The 17,065-nt window shown below is 44.2% G+C and overlaps 1 protein-coding gene across 2 annotated transcripts in view; it reads left to right on the top strand.

Moving 5' to 3' along the window:
• The window catches only part of LOC135092111 (uncharacterized), a 79,814-nt gene extending 63,368 nt beyond the window's left edge, over nucleotides 1-16,446 (top strand). For both annotated transcript variants that reach the window (XM_063990331.1, XM_063990332.1), the window contains exons 3-4: nucleotides 9,552-9,663; nucleotides 12,962-16,446. In XM_063990331.1, the coding sequence (XP_063846401.1) occupies nucleotides 9,552-9,663; nucleotides 12,962-13,038 (189 nt within the window). In that variant the 3' untranslated portion in view covers nucleotides 13,039-16,446. The remainder of the gene's footprint in view (nucleotides 1-9,551; nucleotides 9,664-12,961) is intronic.
• The last annotated feature ends 619 nt before the right edge of the window (nucleotides 16,447-17,065 follow it).

Here is a 17,065-nt window from a genome sequence, read left to right as displayed (position 1 = left end):
CTCTCTCTCTCTCGTGTTTTGATCGTTTTCACACTATTTCATTCTATATTTCTTTATTTTATTTCTTTGTGTGTGTGTGTGTGTGTGTGTGTGTGTGTGTGTGTGTGTGTGTGTGTGTGTGTGTGTGTGTGTGTGTTTATGTTTTATGTCTCTTTTGTTTTTTTCTTTACAGCCAATTAGCATAGTTATTTTTTTACTTCCATTTTTCTTGTCGTGTTTTTCCTTTCCTCCTCCTCCTCCTCCTCCTCCTCCTCCTCCTCCTCCTCCTCCTCCTCCTCCTCCTCCTCCTCCTCCTCCTCCTCATCTTCACACGAAACTATTCTCTTCCAAAACAAATCTGTCCTCCTCCTCCTCTTCCTCCTCCTCCTCCTCCTCTTCCTTCCCTCTCTCTCTCTCTCTCTCTCTCTCTCTCTCTCTCTCTCTCTCTCTCTCTCTCTCTCTCTCTCTCTCTCTCTCTCTCTCTCTCTCTCTCTCTCTCTCTCTCCTCTATCTGTCAAGTGAGGGTGTAAGGGGAGATGAGTGTGTCTGAGGGAGAGGTGTGGGAGTGGTGGAGGTGATACTACTACTACTACTACTACTACTACTACTTTTATCACTCACCTAACAAAATGTCACCTGTTAAGTAAGAAAGTTAACGATCGACTGAGCAAACAAGCAAGCAAGAGAGAGAGAGAGAGAGAGAGAGAGAGAGAGAGAGAGAGAGAGAGAGAGAGAGAGTGGGAGTGGAGATTACTAACAAAAGAAAAATAAAAAGTGAGCAAGCGTGAGATCAAGAGAGAGAGAGAGAGAGAGAGAGTTTATTTTTAGCCTCCTATGCTGAATATTTCTCATCGTTTATTGGAGAGAGAGAGAGAGAGAGAGAGAGAGAGAGAGAGAGAGAGAGAGAGAGAGAGAGAGAGAGAGAGAGAGAGAGAGAGAGAGAGAGAGAGGACTGAACACCCTAATCTGAAACACTGTAAATTGTTGGGCACATATTTAAATCATCAGAAACCAACACTCTTTAAATGGATCTAATTCCTTTAACGTCCACTCGAATCCCCTGTATGTGGTGTTTGGGCTGCTGTGCGGTGCTTGGGCTGACTTTAGGAGGTGGGCCGAGTACAGCTTAATTTTGTTTATTTGTTTACTTCCTTCTGTTCCTTCTTCTCTCCTTCTTTCCATCGTTTTATTTTTTTTTTCATTTCTTTAACTTGTATAGATTAACTTATTCAAAACTCTCTCTCTCTCTCTCTCTCTCTCTCTCTCTCTCTCTCTCTCTCTCTCTCTCTCTCTCTCTCTCTCTCTCTCTCTCTTTCGTTTTCATTGTTCTTTTCACATTCCTTTCTCTCCCCTTCCTTTACATCCCTCTCTCTCTCTCTCTCTCTCTCTCTCTCTCTCTCTCTCTCTCTCTCTCTCTCTCTCTCTCTCTCTCTCTCTCTCTCTCTCTCTCTCTCTCTCTCTCATATTCCTCATTTACCTAGTTTCTCCTTGTTTCCCTCTCACTTTTCCCTCCCTCCTCCACTGTCTTGGCGGGGGTCCCCTTATCTCCCTCCTCCTCCTCCTCCTCCTCCTCCTCCTCCTCCTCCTCCTCCTCCTCCTCCTCCTCCTCCTCCTACCTCAGCTGCGATGGAGGAGGAGGAGGAGGAGGAGGAGGAAGGAGGAGGATGGTCTGCTAATGTTGTTTTGATGTTCGTGTTGACCCCACATAGCTATCCTCCTCCTCCTCCTCCTCCTCCTCCTCCTCCTCCTCCTCCTCCTCCTCCTCCTCCTCCTCCTCCTCTTCCTTCTCTTCCTCCTCCTCTTCCCTTGTGTTAAGCAGCCCCCGGGAATCCTGGTTATCTCGCCTGAGGAACCTGATTAAGCCAAACCCACTTAAGCGATACACTTTTTTTAGCGAAACTACCTCCCACAGCCTCCCTTTCTTCTTCTTAGCCTCCCACAGCGTTAAGTCTTGCCCCTAGCGCGCCTCCAACCGTGGCCAGAAGTAGTTAAGGCTCCCGGGTAAAGGCACAGGGGGTGTTATTACCTTGAGGGTTTGCCTAGGGGAGACAGTGGGAGGAGAAGGGCAGGGTATGTGAAGCTTAAGTCGTGGCCAGGTGAGGTAAGCGAACACGGAATTTCACGTCTCAATGAACATTTTCTTAAGAGCGAAATTTGACTGCCACAAATAGCCCTCTCTCTCTCTCTCTCTCTCTCTCTCTCTCTCTCTCTCTCTCTCTCTCTCTCTCTCTCTCTCTCTCTCTCTCTCTCTCTCTCTCTCTCTCTCTCTTTATTTTCTCTGGCACCTCACCTCCCCTCTCTTTCCCCCGTGTGTGTGTGTGTGTGTGTGTGTGTGTGTGTGTGTGTGTAGGGGAGAGGACTGGCAATATACAAAGAAGAGATGCTTTTAACACTTCTTATCTCGCCTTCCCTTTCTCCCTCCCGCTGTTTTCTTCTCTCCCTCCTCCTCCTCCTACTCCTCCTGTCAACCCCAGACATGTCATCTCCTTCGAAGTGGTTCCGGATATTTTACACTGACCTCCTCCTCCTCCTCCTCCTCCTCCTCCTCCTCCTCCTCCTCCTCCTCCTCCTCCTCCTCTTTCTTTTCTCCTCTTCTTCCTCTCTTCCTGCCCCCACAGTGACCTTCCTCTTCCCTTCTTTTCCTCCTTTTCTATCCTTCCTCCCTTACTTCCTCTTCTCCTTCCCACTTCCCACGCTTTTTCTTCTGCCTCTTCCTTATTTTTTTCTATTCGTGTCTCTCTCTCTCTCTCTCTCTCTCTCTCTCTCTCTCTCTCTCTCTCTCTCTCTCTCTCTCTCTCTCTCTCTCTCTCTCTCTCTCTCTCTCTCCTTTTAATCTTCTTTATCTCCTCCCATCTTTTCCCAACTTCTGTTCTTTTTCTTTCATATTTTCTCTTCTTTTCCTCTTCCATCTTCCTTCTTATTTCTCTCCATTTATATTCTTTCTTTCCTTATGTTCCCTCCTCTTCCACATCGTTTTCCTTCTCTCGCTTCTCCTCTTCCTCTTCTTTTCCCTTCTCCCACTCCTCCTCCTCCTCCTCCCTTTTCTCTTTTTCCGCTTCCAGGGAGAAAGAGAAAAAGGACAAAAAAAGAGAACAGAGGAAAAGTGATAAAAATGGCGGCGATTCACAAGGTGTTTCTTGGAATGTCAAAGAAAAGGAAGAAAATCCTGATTGCTTTTCTCTTGACGGGAGGAGGAGGAGGAGGAGGAGGAGGAGGAGGAGGAGGGGAAGCAGCAGGAAGAGGAGGAGGAGGAGGAAACAGTGGCTTGCTCCTCTCCACAAATTTTACATTCATGAACCTCTCTCTCTCTCTCTCTCTCTCTCTCTCTCTCTCTCTCTCTCTCTCTCTCTCTCTCTCTCTCTCTCTCTCTCTCTCTCTCTCTCTCTCTCTCTCTCATTCCCGATTGTGTTTAGTTCTTATGGCAATGTCCGTACGCGAGAGAGAGAGAGAGAGAGAGAGAGAGAGAGAGAGAGAGAGAGAGAGAGAGAGAGAGAGTTGCTCCTCTTGTATAATGTTCTCCATAGCAGATAAAGAAGATCAGGAGGAGGAGGAGGAGGAGGAGGAGGAGGAAGAGGAGGAGGAGGAGGAGGAGGAAGAGGTAGGAGGAGGAGGAAGAGGTAGGAGGAGGAGGAGGAGAATACCTAACTCCCACCCAAGCATAGCAAAACGAGGGGAGAGGAAATTCGGAAAGGGAGGAAGAGGAGGAGGAGGAGGAGGAGGAGGAGGATTTGGAAAGACTGGAGGAGGAGGAGGAAGAGAACGAGAATATGAAGAGGAAAGGAGGAGGAGGAAGAGGAACAATAGTGGAGGACAATGAACAGTTAAGAGAGAGAAAATATGAAGGGGAAAGAAGGAAGAGGAGGAGGAGGAGGAGGAGGAGGAAGAGAAGGAGAAGGAGAAGGAGAAGAAAATTTAGAGGAGGAGGAGGAGGAGGAGGATAATAAGTAGTTTGAGAGAAGAGGAGATGACAATTGAGATGATATAACGATGAGGAAAGGAGGGAAGTGGAGGAGGTCGAAAGAAGAGGAGGAGGAGGAAGAGAAGGAAGAGAGAGCGTTATCTCCCACAAAGCACCATCGCAGTATATTTGAGCGGAAGATGAACCGTGACTAGCATCCAGACTTTTGTACCCCGGGAGATGACCTGGGAGATGACCTTGGGAGATGACCTTGGGAGATGAGAGAGACGACCTGACTACCTGAGAGATGACCTGGAGATGACGGGAGATGAGGGAGATGACCTCGGGACAGGGAGATACTAGTAATGCTGGGAGGTTATAATTGAGATGAAGTAAATGAGGAAAGGAGACTACTGTGGGAGATTAGTTTTGGGAGATGAGTGGGAGGTAGTCTTGGGAGATGAGTGAGGTCGAATTTCTGCTGGAGACTACTGTGTGGAAATGACTTGTGGAGATTACCTGTGGAGATTACCAAAAAGAAAAATAATCTTGAAATATCCTTCATACTAATTATCTTTTTTTTTTCTTCTTCTTCTTCTTCCTCTTCTTTCTTTCCTTTATTCCTTCCCTTCCTTTCCTTTTCTTCTCTCCCTATCTCTTCCTCTTATTCTCCTTTTTTATCTCCCCTTTCCTCCCTTCCTTGCTTTATTAACCTCCTTCCTTACCTCCCCCTCCCCCTCACTCCTTCTCTTCTCTCTCCCTTGTGTCCATTCCTTCTTCCTCCACCCCGCTCTCCCTTCCCCCTCTCCTCCCTCTCTCCCTCTCCCTCTCTCCCCTCTCCCTCTCTCCCCTCGCATCTTGGAAGAGAATCGATATGTGATGACTGACGGGGAAGTTATGAGTCACACACACACACACACACACACACACACACACACACACACACACACACACACACACACACACACACACACACACACACACACGAAGCAACGGACGTCTTGGAGTTTTTTTTTAAATCCTTCATCTCTCCTCCTCCTCCTCCTCCTCCTCCTCCTCCTCCTCCTCCTCCTCCTCCTCCTCCTCTTCCTCCTCCTCCTCTTCTTCTTCTTCTTCTTCCTCCTCCTCCTCTTCTTCATATCGTAATCGTTCCCTCCTCCTCCTCCTCTTCCTCTCTTCTCTCATACGCCCCCGCACCATCTGTCCTTCTCCTCTCTCTCTCCTCCCTCCCCTCCTCTCCCTCTCTCCCTCCATCCCTTCCTCCCTCATTTTTTTCCTTCCAGTGTATCTTTCTTTTGTTTTTCCCCGTCTGTCAAAACACCTTTTCTTGTCTTTTTCCTCCATCTCCTTCTTTTTCCTTCACTAATCTCCCACTCACCACTAGTCTTTCCATCATATTCCCTCCCTCCCTCCCTCCCTCTCTCCCTCCCTCCCTCCCTCCTCCTGTCTCTCTCCTAAAAATAGCGTGCATACATTTCCCTCTTTCTCTAAGTCTCCCCTGTTTTTCTTTTTCTTTTCTCGTTCTCTTTATGTTTCTTTCCTCCTCTTCCTCCTCCTCCTCCTCCTCCTTTTTTTTTTACCTTTCTTCTTCTCTTTTGTAGTCTCTTCTCTCCTGCCTTTGTTTATTCTTTGATATGTATTTCTCTTTCCTTTCCTTCTCTTCTTCCTTCTTTTCGTTTTCCTTCTCCTTTTCCCTTCTCGTTCTCCTGTTCTCTTCTTTCTTCTTCCCTTCTCCTTTTCCTTTATTCTTTTTTTTTATTTATTTATCATCATCTCTTCCCTCTTACCCCTCCTTCTCGTTCTATTCCTCTTCCTCCTCCTCCTCCTCCTCCTCCTCTCCCTCCCTCCCTCCCTCCCTCCCTCCCTCCCTCCCTCCCTCCCTCCCTCATAAGTTAAGGAATTTCGCCTAAAGTGTTGTGAAGGAGAAAACGTGATGTTCTCTTTCCTCCAGGTAATTAAAGGAGGGAGGGAGGGAGGGAGGGAGGGAGGAAAAGTATGGAGGGAAAGATTTTTTATTTTGTATTTATATTTTGTTTCTAGTGCCTTGCTATATAACCCTACATACATACATACATACAGACATACATACAGACAGACAGACAGGCAGACAGACAGACATGTATTCATTAAGTGGTAATCCTAAATAGACAGACAGACAGAGAGAGAGAGAGAGAGAGAGAGAGAGAGAGAGAGAGAGAGAGAGAGAGAGAGAGAGAGAGAGAGAGAATAGGTAGAAAGAAAGATGAAAGGAGAGATGAAAGAGAGAATCAGAAGGGGGATAGAGAAAGACAGGGAAAGAGAAGAGAGAGGGCATGGGGGAAAAGAGAAAAAGAAAGACAGGATGATGGGAAATGTAAGACAAAGAGGAAAGAGAGAGGAGAAAGAGAGAGAAAGAGGAGGGTAAGGGGAAAGACAGACAGGAAATGGGGAGAGACACAAAGATGAGGGATGTTTGAGACAGTGATGGGAGAAGTGAGGGGAGAGGAGATAGAAGTGAGGGGAGACGGGTACTGGGGAGAGAAAGATTGGTAAGGGAGAGAAGGACAAGATGAGGGATGTCTGAGAGTGAGAGGTGAGGGGAGAGTGAGGGAGAGTGAGGGAGAGTGAGGGGGAGTGAGGGGGGAGTGAGGGGGTAGTGTCGGCTTTGTGTGTTGAGTAATGCTCCATCCTACTTTAATTGCACCCTGATCGTCGTGAAACACCCTGACTTCTGAATATATTGATGTCTTCCCTTCCCTCTCCCCTCCCTTCCTCTCTCTCTCTCTCTCCTTCCCTTCCCTCTCCCCTCCCTTCTGTCATGCCCTTCCTCCCCACTCCATCACCTCATATCTACCCTTTTTTTGTCCCCCTTCTCTTGTCTCTCACTTCCTTTTCCTCCCTTCTCTCCATCATTTCTTTATCTCTCCCTTTTCCGTCTCTGTTATCTTCCAGTTCCTTTCTGTCTCCTTCGTTGTTTTCCTGTTCTTCGCTTCTTCTCCATTCCATCATCTCTTCTTTCGTTTTTTCTTTTTAGTTTCTTTGTTTCCTTTCTCTTCTTCTTTCTCTCCCCATCTTTCCATTATTTCTCCCTTTTCCGTCTCTTTTCTCTTCCACTTCCTGTCTGTCTCTCGTTCCTTTCCTGTTCTTCTCTTCGTCTCCATTCCATCATCTCTTTTTCCGTTTTTCCGTTCTCTTTTACTTTCTTTGGTTCTTTTCTCTTCCTCTTCTTCTATTTCTCTATTTCTGTTTTTTCTCCATTCTCTCTTTTCCATCTCTTCCTTTTTCCTCTTCCTTTCCTTTCCTTTACTTTCCAGACTGTCTTTTCTTCTTTCCTTCTCTTCCTCTCTCTCCCCTTTGGTTCTCTGGCTTGCGTTTTCTCTCTTTCCCTTCTTCCTCCCTTCCATTTATTTATTTGTCTCCCTCTCCTCTCCTTCATACCTCTATCCATCCCTTCCCTTCCTCATATATTCTCCCTTTATCCCCTTTTCTCATTTTCCATTCCATCACTCTCATTTCATTCCCATATTTCCTTGTGTCTCCTTTCCTTCATTTTCCATCCCATCACCTCTCATCATTCCCTTCCCTTCTCTTCTCTTCTTTTGTTTATATTTGTTTATCGTGGTCTTCTTTCTCTCTTCCTGCTTCTTCTTTTTCTTTGGTTTCCTTGATATTTATTTTTTTCTTTCTTTTTTCTCTTTTCTTTTTTCTTTCCTTTTTCCTTTCTTTTCTATCTTCCTTTCTCTTTGATGGCAGCTTCTTGGTCTTCTGTCAGTTCATTTTCCTCGTTTCTCCTTCCTTTCATTTTTATTCTTTTTTCTCTGCTCCTTATTTCCTTCTCTTATTACTCTCTTTTACAGTGACATTTATTCCCCTCCCGTCTCTCTCTCTCTCTCTCTCTCTCTCTCTCTCTCTCTCTCTCTCTCTCTCTCTCTCTCTCTCTCTCTCTCTCTCTCTCTCTCTCTCTCTCTCTCTCTCTCTCTCGATAAAAAGAGAGAAGGAAAGCGGAGAGAAGAGAAAGAAAAGTAGGGAACGGAAAAATGAAAGAAAAAACATGAAAGGAGAGAAAAGACAAGGATAGAATATCAAGAGAGAGAGAGAGAGAGAGAGAGAGAGAGAGAGAGAGAGAGAGAGAGAGAGAGAGAGAGACGTAATGAATAATCTAGAGAATCCTAACAAGAGAGAGAGAGAGAGAGAGAGAGAGAGAGAGAGAGAGAGAGAGAGAGAGAGAGAGAGAGAGAGAGATTAATGAATGGCTTGGATTGTGTCGTCGGACCCTGAGAGCTGAGAATTAATTTATGGTGATGGGGTAAGACTGACGAGCCCTTACTACCCTTCCCCCCAAGCCCATTCCTCCTCCTCCTCCTCCTCCTCCTCCTCCTCCATTATTATCCATCCATTACCCATCTCCTTTCTCTCCAGTGGCATAGTGGTTAAGTTTCTGCCTCATAAACCACGTACTCTCGAACACTTTGCAATCTCGTCACTGTTTTCAAAGGCCACAGAAATTATTAATGTGGGTCTCACTCTCCTTTCCCCCACTGGTAATGCTGGATACTTGTTTATACTATCGCTGGAATCATGAACGCATCTTTAAATACCTTAATATCTTCCACTAGAGCCTGCTAAGTGATGGATTTTAGTTTTAGAGATACGTTGGAGTGCTTGTTGAGTGGCGTGGTAATGATGAATGCTTGTTAATCTGTCACTAGAATCATGAACGCATCGCTGAATGTCCTTGTAACTTCCATTGGAGTTTGCAGTGCAGTGTTTTTTTTTTTTTTTTTATGTAGGAGGGACACCGGCCAAGGGCAACAAAAAATCCAGTAAATGAAAAAGCCCACTGAGATGCTGGTCCCCGAATAGGGTCCCAAGCGGTAGTCAAAAATTGAAGGATAAGTGTCTTGAAACCTGCCTCTTCAAGGAATCAAGTGACAGGAAGGCGGAAGTACAGAGGCAGGCAGGGAGTTCCAGAGTTTACCAGAGAAAGGGATGAATGATTGAGAATACTGGTTAACTCTTGCGTTAGAGAGGTGGACAGAATAGGGGTGAGAGAAAGAAGAAAATCTTGTGCAGCGAGGCCGCGGGAGGAGGGGAGGCATGCAGTTAGCAAGGTCAGAAGAGCAGTTATCATGAAAATAGCGGTAGAAGATAGCAAGAGATGCAACATTGCGGCGATGAGAGAGAGGCTTAAGACAGTCAATTAGGGGAGAGGAGTTGATGAGACGAAAAGCTTTTGATTCCACCCTGTCTAGAAGAGCACGTAGTGTCAAGGTGTAGATTTCGTCTTACAGTTCATTCTAGAGGCACGTTTGGGGTTGTGTCCTTGCTTGTTGTTGTCTCGTCCTTGTCTGGTGGAAATGATAGCGTGGTAATTTTGTTCGTGTGTGTGTGTGTGTGTGTGTGTGTGTGTGTGTGTGTGTGTGTGTGTGTGTGTGTGTGTGTGTGTGTGTAAGTGTGTGTTATGCTTAAGATTATGAATGTCCCTCGCTATTAAATTATGTATGTAAAAGTACTGTGACTATTACTATTATTACTACTGTGTATGTACTGTCACTATTCTTATCATTACCATTACCTGTTATAACCCAACCTAACCTAACCCAACCTACTACTACTACTACTACTACTACTACGACAAATTAACCTAACCAGCAACCACCACTACCACCACTACAACCATCACCACTACTTCCAGAGGTCCTGCGAGGAGGTGCAGTGGTTGTACTGCCGCATCAACTCTGACTGTGCATGTGGCGGCCTGTACCGGTGCAACAAGGGCAGATGTAAAGTGTCCTCCAAGCATCCAGGTGAGGCGCGTGATTGCACAGGTGACTCACAGGTACACAGGTGACTTATACAGGTGATTTAAAGGTACACTGGTGATTTAAAGATACACAAGTAAGTTATACAGGCGATTTAGAGGCACAAAGGTGATTTACAGGTTTTTTAAAGGTACAGAATTGACTCACAGGTAATTTAAAGGTACACAGGTAACTTAAAGGTATATAGATGACTTCCAGGTATTCCAGATGTCTTTGTTCAGATAATCAGAGAGGCTTAGGGGATTACACAGGTGACTTATAGATAATTCACAAGTATGGAGATTGATTATATTTGTTTATACAGGTAATAAACATATGCAGGCCACTTAAATATATAGAAATGACTTACAGGTGAAGAAGTGACGTGTGTGTAGGTAAATATACAGGTGAATGACATGTTGCAGGTGACTTACAGGTGGCTTGTGTTAGTGTGTGTGTAGCTTTGTGTCTCTGTAAATGCAGGTTATGTAGGCGTGTTATGATTGATTGATTCCGATGAGTCACAAAGGTATAACTCTCTCTCTCTCTCTCTCTCTCTCTCTCTCTCTCTCTCTCTCTCTCTCTCTCTCTCTCTCTCTCTCTCTCTCTCTCTCTCTCTCTCGTCACGTGATCGCTGAGTCATTTCGGATTAATGGTGTTTTTTTTTTCTTTTTTGTTACTCTATTTCTCGAACTCCTCCTCCTCCTCCTCCTCCTCCTCCTCCTCCTCCTCCTCCTCCTCCTCCTCCTCCACCACCAGTCAGACGTAAGAGAAAGGGATGAGGGAATACGTAATGCATGGAGAGGGAGAGGGAGGGAGGCTTGGACAGGTGAGAGAGGGAGAGGGAGGGAGGGAGGGAGGGAAAACAGGTGATTCAGTCCCGTGGGAGGCGATGACACAGACAAACGCACACACACAGCCCTCACATGCGTCACTCGAACGTCACAGGGGCTGACACACACACACACACACACACACACACACACACACACACACACACACACACACACACACACACACACACACACACACACACACACACACGTACGAGGGTAGACAGGGAATGAATATGATGTTTTTCTCCTCCTCCTTCCACCTCCTCCTCCTCCTCCTCTTCCTTTTGTCATGTTCCTCCTCCTCCTCTCTTTTAATAGTCGACGTAGTGAGAGATAGATAGATACATAGATAGATAGGTAGGTACATATACAGACAGATAGGTATAGATAGGTATAGATAGATAGATGGATAAATAGATTGATAGATAGATACATAGATACATAGATACAAAGATAGATAGATAGATGGATAAATAGATAGATAAACAGATGGATACATAGATAAGTAGATAGACAGATGAATAGATAGATAGATAGATAGATTGATTGATTGATAAATAGATATATAGATAGAGAGAGAAATAGCTAGATAGATAGAAAGATTAATTGAGTGATAAATAGATAAACAGAGTAAATTATATAACTTTAAAAAAATGATAGATAAATAGACAGACAGACACACATACAAATAAACAGAGATAGATAGATAGATTTATAGATAGATATAGACAGGTAGGTAATTTCACGAGCGGAGGAAAGGAAGGAGAGAGAGAGAGAGAGAGAGAGAGAGAGAGAGAGAGAGAGAGAGAGAGAGAGAGAGAGAGAGAGGGGGGGGGGGAGGAGGGGGGGAGGGGGCAAGGACTCTAGGGACAGGTAATCCCCACCAAGGTGTTAATTACTCCTGAATCAACCCTTTTTCCTTTTCTCTTTGGCTCTCCTTCCACCATCTTCTATTTTCGCCTTCTCTCTTCCTTTTCTATCTTCATCTACTTCATTTCCTTTATTTTCTGTGCCGTTGTTCTGTTTTTCTTTCATTTTTTTTTCTGTCTCTGTTCCATGTGTTTTTTTTTTCTTTCGTCTTCTTTTCCTTCTTTTTTCTTCTTCGTTTTCTTTTTTTTCTTCATTTATCTACTCTTCTTTTTGTTCTCTCTTTTGTATATCAGATTTTTTTTTTCATTTTTTCTCTTTCCATCATTGAGTTTTCTCTCCCTCTCTCTCTCTCTCTCTCTCTCTCTCTCTCTCTCTCTCTCTCTCTCTCTCTCTCTCTCTCTCTCTCTCTCTCTCTCTCTCTCTCTCTCTCTCTCTCTCTCTCTCTCTCATATTTTCCGCCTTATCTCCCTCTCCCTCTCCCTCTCCCTCTCCCTTAATCTTCCTCCCTTGGGTAATGCTTGTACTCTCCAAAATTTCTTTATTGATTTTTGAATATCACTTTTTATTTTTTTTTTCCAGAGGGAGAGAGAGAGAGTACCAGTAGTAGTCGTAGTAGTAATAGTAGTAGTCGTAGTAGTAGTAGTAGTAGTAGTGTAACAATAATGATAATAACATCCTGTTGGTTCGGCATTAACAACCTTACCAGTCTATTTCAGTCATCTACCACTCTATTTAAGAACATTACAACTTCATCTTCCTTAAGAAACTATAATATAATGTGTGTTTACTTACCACGCTCCTAGTCACTGCCTTTCACCCCCCCCCCTGTCTGTGAGCTAATCTATATTTTTTAATCAGAGTTTGTCTTGTTCACAACCGCAGTATTTCAGGGTTCTTTTAATCAGAATTTGACCAGTTCACAACCTCAGTATTTTAGAAGCAATTTAATTTGTCTTGTTCACAACCTCAGTATTTCAGAACCAGTTTATTATTATTATTTTTTTGTAATCAGAATTCGTCCAGTTCACAACATCAGTATTCAAGAACCAGTTTATGTTCAGCTCGTTTTAACAGTATTTGCTTCAGGACTCAGCCACCACGCTCCCCTTCAGGTTCTGGTTATTGTCAGGAAGATGTCTTTGCAGCGGCGCTTCCCTAATAGGATTTTTTTTTTTTTTTTTACTTTTTTGTATTGTTCTCCCTTCTTCTTTCCTTCCAAAATTTATACAATATTTTTTTCTCTCTCCTCTTCTTTGCTTTTCTTTTCTTACAAAATTTATATAATATTTGCTTAGTTTTTTTTTGCTTACATATTGTTCTCTTCTCTTTTTTCTCTTCCCTTTCCTTCCAATACTTGTATGATATTTGCTTTTTTTTTCTATATTGTTTCTCTTCAAACGATAATCTTCCCAATATTTGATTTTCTTATGGATAAGGTCTGCTGGAGTGACGATGCTTTCTTCCTTTCCACTAAGTATCGTACACACAGTATAAGATTACTTACAGCTTCTATTTCTGCCCCACACACAACACACCTTGTTATCTCTGCCCCACACACCACACATCCTGTATCCCAATGTGTGTGTCTCGTGTTGCAGTGGTGGAGGACGCTCGGGGATCCTGGTACGCCGGTCCTCTTGAGGCGAAGGATCTTGGCGTGTGGAGCAAGCGTTAACCTTCCTGTCTCACCCACGCCCTCCCACGCCGCCCGCCCAGGTCCGCCGTAGTCGTGGGGAGAAGAAGGAAACCAGTAACATATCCTGATCTTCCTTATTCCGCAAGACAGAAACGCGAAGAAGAGCTTGTTAGCATCTTCTTGTGCAGTGCCAAAGGGGTGACCGCGCTCCCTCCCTTTATCCCTTGATGTGTTGCAGACAAGAGATAGATCGTCAGCTGCTGAAGTGTTATCATATCAAGTCTTCTAAAGAGCATATCACAGCCGCCATATCTCGTGAAGGGGAAGATAAGATAACTAACTAACTAAGCATCATACTGCGATGTTTTGATTTGATGTATGATAGAGAGAGAAAGAGAGAGAGAGAGAGAGAGAGAGAGAGAGAGAGAGAGAGAGAGAGAGAGAGAGAGAGAGAGAGAGAGAGAGAGATTAGTTTTTGTATATTTTTTTCTTTTCCCTCTTTTTTTCTCTCCTGTTTTTTTTATATCTTTTTTTTTCTCATTTTTTGTCCGGTTCGTGCATTGATTCATTCTGATTTACTTTCCCCCCCTCCATGTTCTGTCCATTTTCTGTCTGAACATCCCGTTTTCTCTCTGTTCTCGTCCCCACGGTGTTGTCATTGGTCACTGTCTGTCTAGGTTGTGTGTGTTCGTTCCACCTAGCCATTACCACACTAAGAATTATAATATTTCTGATCAAGGTGCTCCAAAGATCTTCAGTTTCATCATTTCATAGCTTTACTTAGGAGAGGTGGGGGGCTGGTGGGGGGCCGCGCTCCTCGCCCCCCTCCCCGCCCCCCCACGCGCCACGCAGATCCACCCTCTGAGAACACGATGTTGTATATATATTTTGCGATTCTTGTGGGCAGAGAGTTACTTTAGAACAATCAGTATTAGAACTCAGAGCTTCCAGTTGACTACACTAAGAGAGAGAGAGAGAGAGAGAGAGAGAGGAGAGAGAGAGAGAGAGAGGGAGAGGGACTAAACTAAGTGACAGAGAGAAAGAGAGACAGAGGGAGCGGCTGCCATGTTTAATTCTGTGATCAGTGTCCTCTCCCTCTTCTCTCTTCTCCTCATTTCCTTTCCTCAATTCCCTCCTCTCCTCCTTCTCCTCCTCCTCCTCCTCCTCCTCCTCCTCCTCCTCCTCCTCCTCCTCCTCCTCCTCCTCCTCCTCCTCCTTCCCCGCAGTCCACGTCGAGGCATCTGTCCCAATCTTCCATTTTCTGTTGGACCACAAGACACCCTCGTCTCTCGCGCCTAATTCACGTGTCACCAAACACTCACACTTGTCTTGGGGGCTCAGGGCTTAGGGTTCGAATCTCGCCCCCTCCACTCCGCCACTGGCCCTTAAACAGCCCACCCCTACCAACCCATAGGCAGAAAGGGTTCGTCTAGGGAAAGCCACACCACTCCCTCTCCCCCCTACTGACAAAGCAGGCTGCAGTATTGAGGGAAAGGAAGAGCAATGGCTTTTTTTAGACCTAAGGTAGAGGATGTAAGGGACTATAGACCTCCTACTAAGGGCTTCAAGGTGTTTCTGGGCTTCCGGTACCTTTTAAGGGCCTCAGGTTTGGGAAATTGTCCAAAAACATGATTCGGTCTTCAAGGGACGACTTGGGTCTGGTGGGTCGTGAAGGGAAGGGGTAAGGGTGAGCACCTCGAGGGGTTGTGATGCTGTTGTGATCAGTGGAGAGTTGTTATTAATGATTTACACGAAGCCCAGTCACCCAGTCAGCCCCAGAGAGAGAGAGAGAGAGAGAGAGAGAGAAAGAGAATCTATGGCTCAGGTATGGAAAGGAAGTTGCCAAATATAACTACATAAATACATATATTTCTTCAAACCTTCCTCACACAATTAATTAGTGATATGGATTGACTAAACTAGCAATAATAACCTTAACCTTTTTTTTTACAACTAATCGTCATCACCAGTCCGTTTTCTTTCTTTTTTCCTTTCTTTCTTATCTTCGACTAAACAAACGGTGGTGGTTGAAAAAAAAAATAAACATAAAAAATTGGATATAAAATGAAGTCTGGTGTGTGTGTGTGTGTGTGTGTGTGTGTGTGTGTGTGTGTGTATGTGTGTGTGTGTGACCCTTACTTCCCTTGTTCGTCCCTCATTCAATAACTTCAATTATAGGCAATTTAACTTCAGCGGTCAATATAATGTCGCTGGCCTCAATCTCCACCACCACCACCACCACCACTACCACTACCACTACTACCTCTACTACCACTACTACCTCTACTACTACTACTACTACTACTACTACTACAAGCGAAGTGCAATAAGACTAACCCACAATTATCTAATTTCCATTCACTTCAGAGAGAGAGAGAGAGAGAGAGAGAGAGAGAGAGAGAGAGAGAGAGAGTAGGAGGTCTATAAAGTGTAGCGAAGTGTAGCGGGTGAGAGAAAAGAAAGAATAACGAAAAAAAACACACACCTCAACGTTGACTGCAGCCTTTTTTCCTTCTCCTCCTCCTCCTCCTCCTCCTCCTCCTCCTCCTCCTCCTCCTCCTCCTCCTCCTCCTCTCCTCTCCTCCCAAGGCAGAACAGTCAAATCTCCTTCCGGCGTGTATAGTAGCCTAGCTCATAACGATATAATATATACATAATAATATATATTTTTAAGTTCTTTCACGTGTCTTGCTGCTTCTGGTGTGCGTGTGTGTGTCTGTTAGGTTAGGTTAGCCCGTAGTGGTGATGATGGTTTGGCCCCCAAAAAAAATTAGAAAAAAATGTCCTAAGATTTTTTTTTTGTTTTTTTTTGGAAGAATGCACCACAAGGAGAAGAAGATAAGAAGAAGAAGAAGAAGAAGGCTTTCAGTGTCCCAGTAGTCAACTTCTTGGTGTGCTTGTTAAAAAAAATAAGTAAAGAAGAAAGCACATCCTTGAACGACAGTCACACGTCTTCCTCTACCGTGCTTGTGTTTATGTGCTGCAGACTGCCCGACCACACGACTCAATAGACTTACTTGGCTGGGATCTCCTTCTTTATTCGTATACATATCACTCAACCTTCCCTCTCTACCCCTCCCCCCTTCCCCCCCCAACAGTGGCTCGCGTCCCTTCCCTACCCTCCCCCGTGTCCCCCTCCTCTCTGCACCTCGTTAAGTGATTTTCATACAATCTTTTCTCTAGACTCGTGGTTGACTTTCCTGGGGTAGTCATGAGGGCTGACGAGCGCTCCGTTCCCCCCACCGCTGCCGCCTCGCTCCTTCCTCCCCCAACCTCTCCACCACACCACCACACCGCACCACACTACCGCACTGTACCGGGAAATTTCAGTATGTGTCACTTTAAAAAGAAGAAAAAATATTATAAAAACATGGTTGATGGTACTGCAAGGGACCTCTGCTACTACATTCATTCTGTAAGTTATTTCATTATTAAATCCTACACTAAGAGGAATGTTATTTGTCCATTGGTGTAAAAAAAAAAAATAGGGGTTCTACGTTTTCTTTAAAGCTGGTTATTGGAATATGTATGGTACTTTGATTCTTTCCTTTAATTCTTTTATTTTGTTACTTTTTACCACGTGTCTGTTTTTCTGTCATGAATGAAAAGTTTACGATTTCTTTTATAGTTGTTCCTGAGTTTGTTATTGAAGAAAACGGCAAATTATCCATGGCACCTTTTATCTTTCCGTAGGTTTATTGTTATTCTTTTAATTCATTGATCTTTATAACTCGTCTAACTTTACGGTAATTAAGTTTTTAGTAGTATTTATTTTTACCAAATTTCATTCACTTATTATTTTTTTCCAATTTATCGTGGATTTTCTGTGTTTTGATGACAGCGTGAGAGAAACTGGGTGTCCTTTGTCTGTGCTTTCTATTTTCTTAATATCTTAATCCACTTAATTATTGTCTTACCGTGTTTTTAAAAAGGGAACGAATTACGATACTTTAGCTACCCCTGAAAAACCTCCATTTTCTCTCGTTCTCTTATGTTGTTTCAGTATTGCAGGGTGATGGTGAGGAAAGCTTGGTGTGTGTTTATGTTGGTGGTGAGTCAAGGCGTG

This window comes from Scylla paramamosain, chromosome 39, assembly GCF_035594125.1.
Source record: "Scylla paramamosain isolate STU-SP2022 chromosome 39, ASM3559412v1, whole genome shotgun sequence".
Lineage (NCBI taxonomy): Eukaryota > Metazoa > Arthropoda > Malacostraca > Decapoda > Portunidae > Scylla > Scylla paramamosain.
Note: the sequence above shows the minus strand (reverse complement) of the source record. Positions and strands in the feature narration are given on the sequence as shown.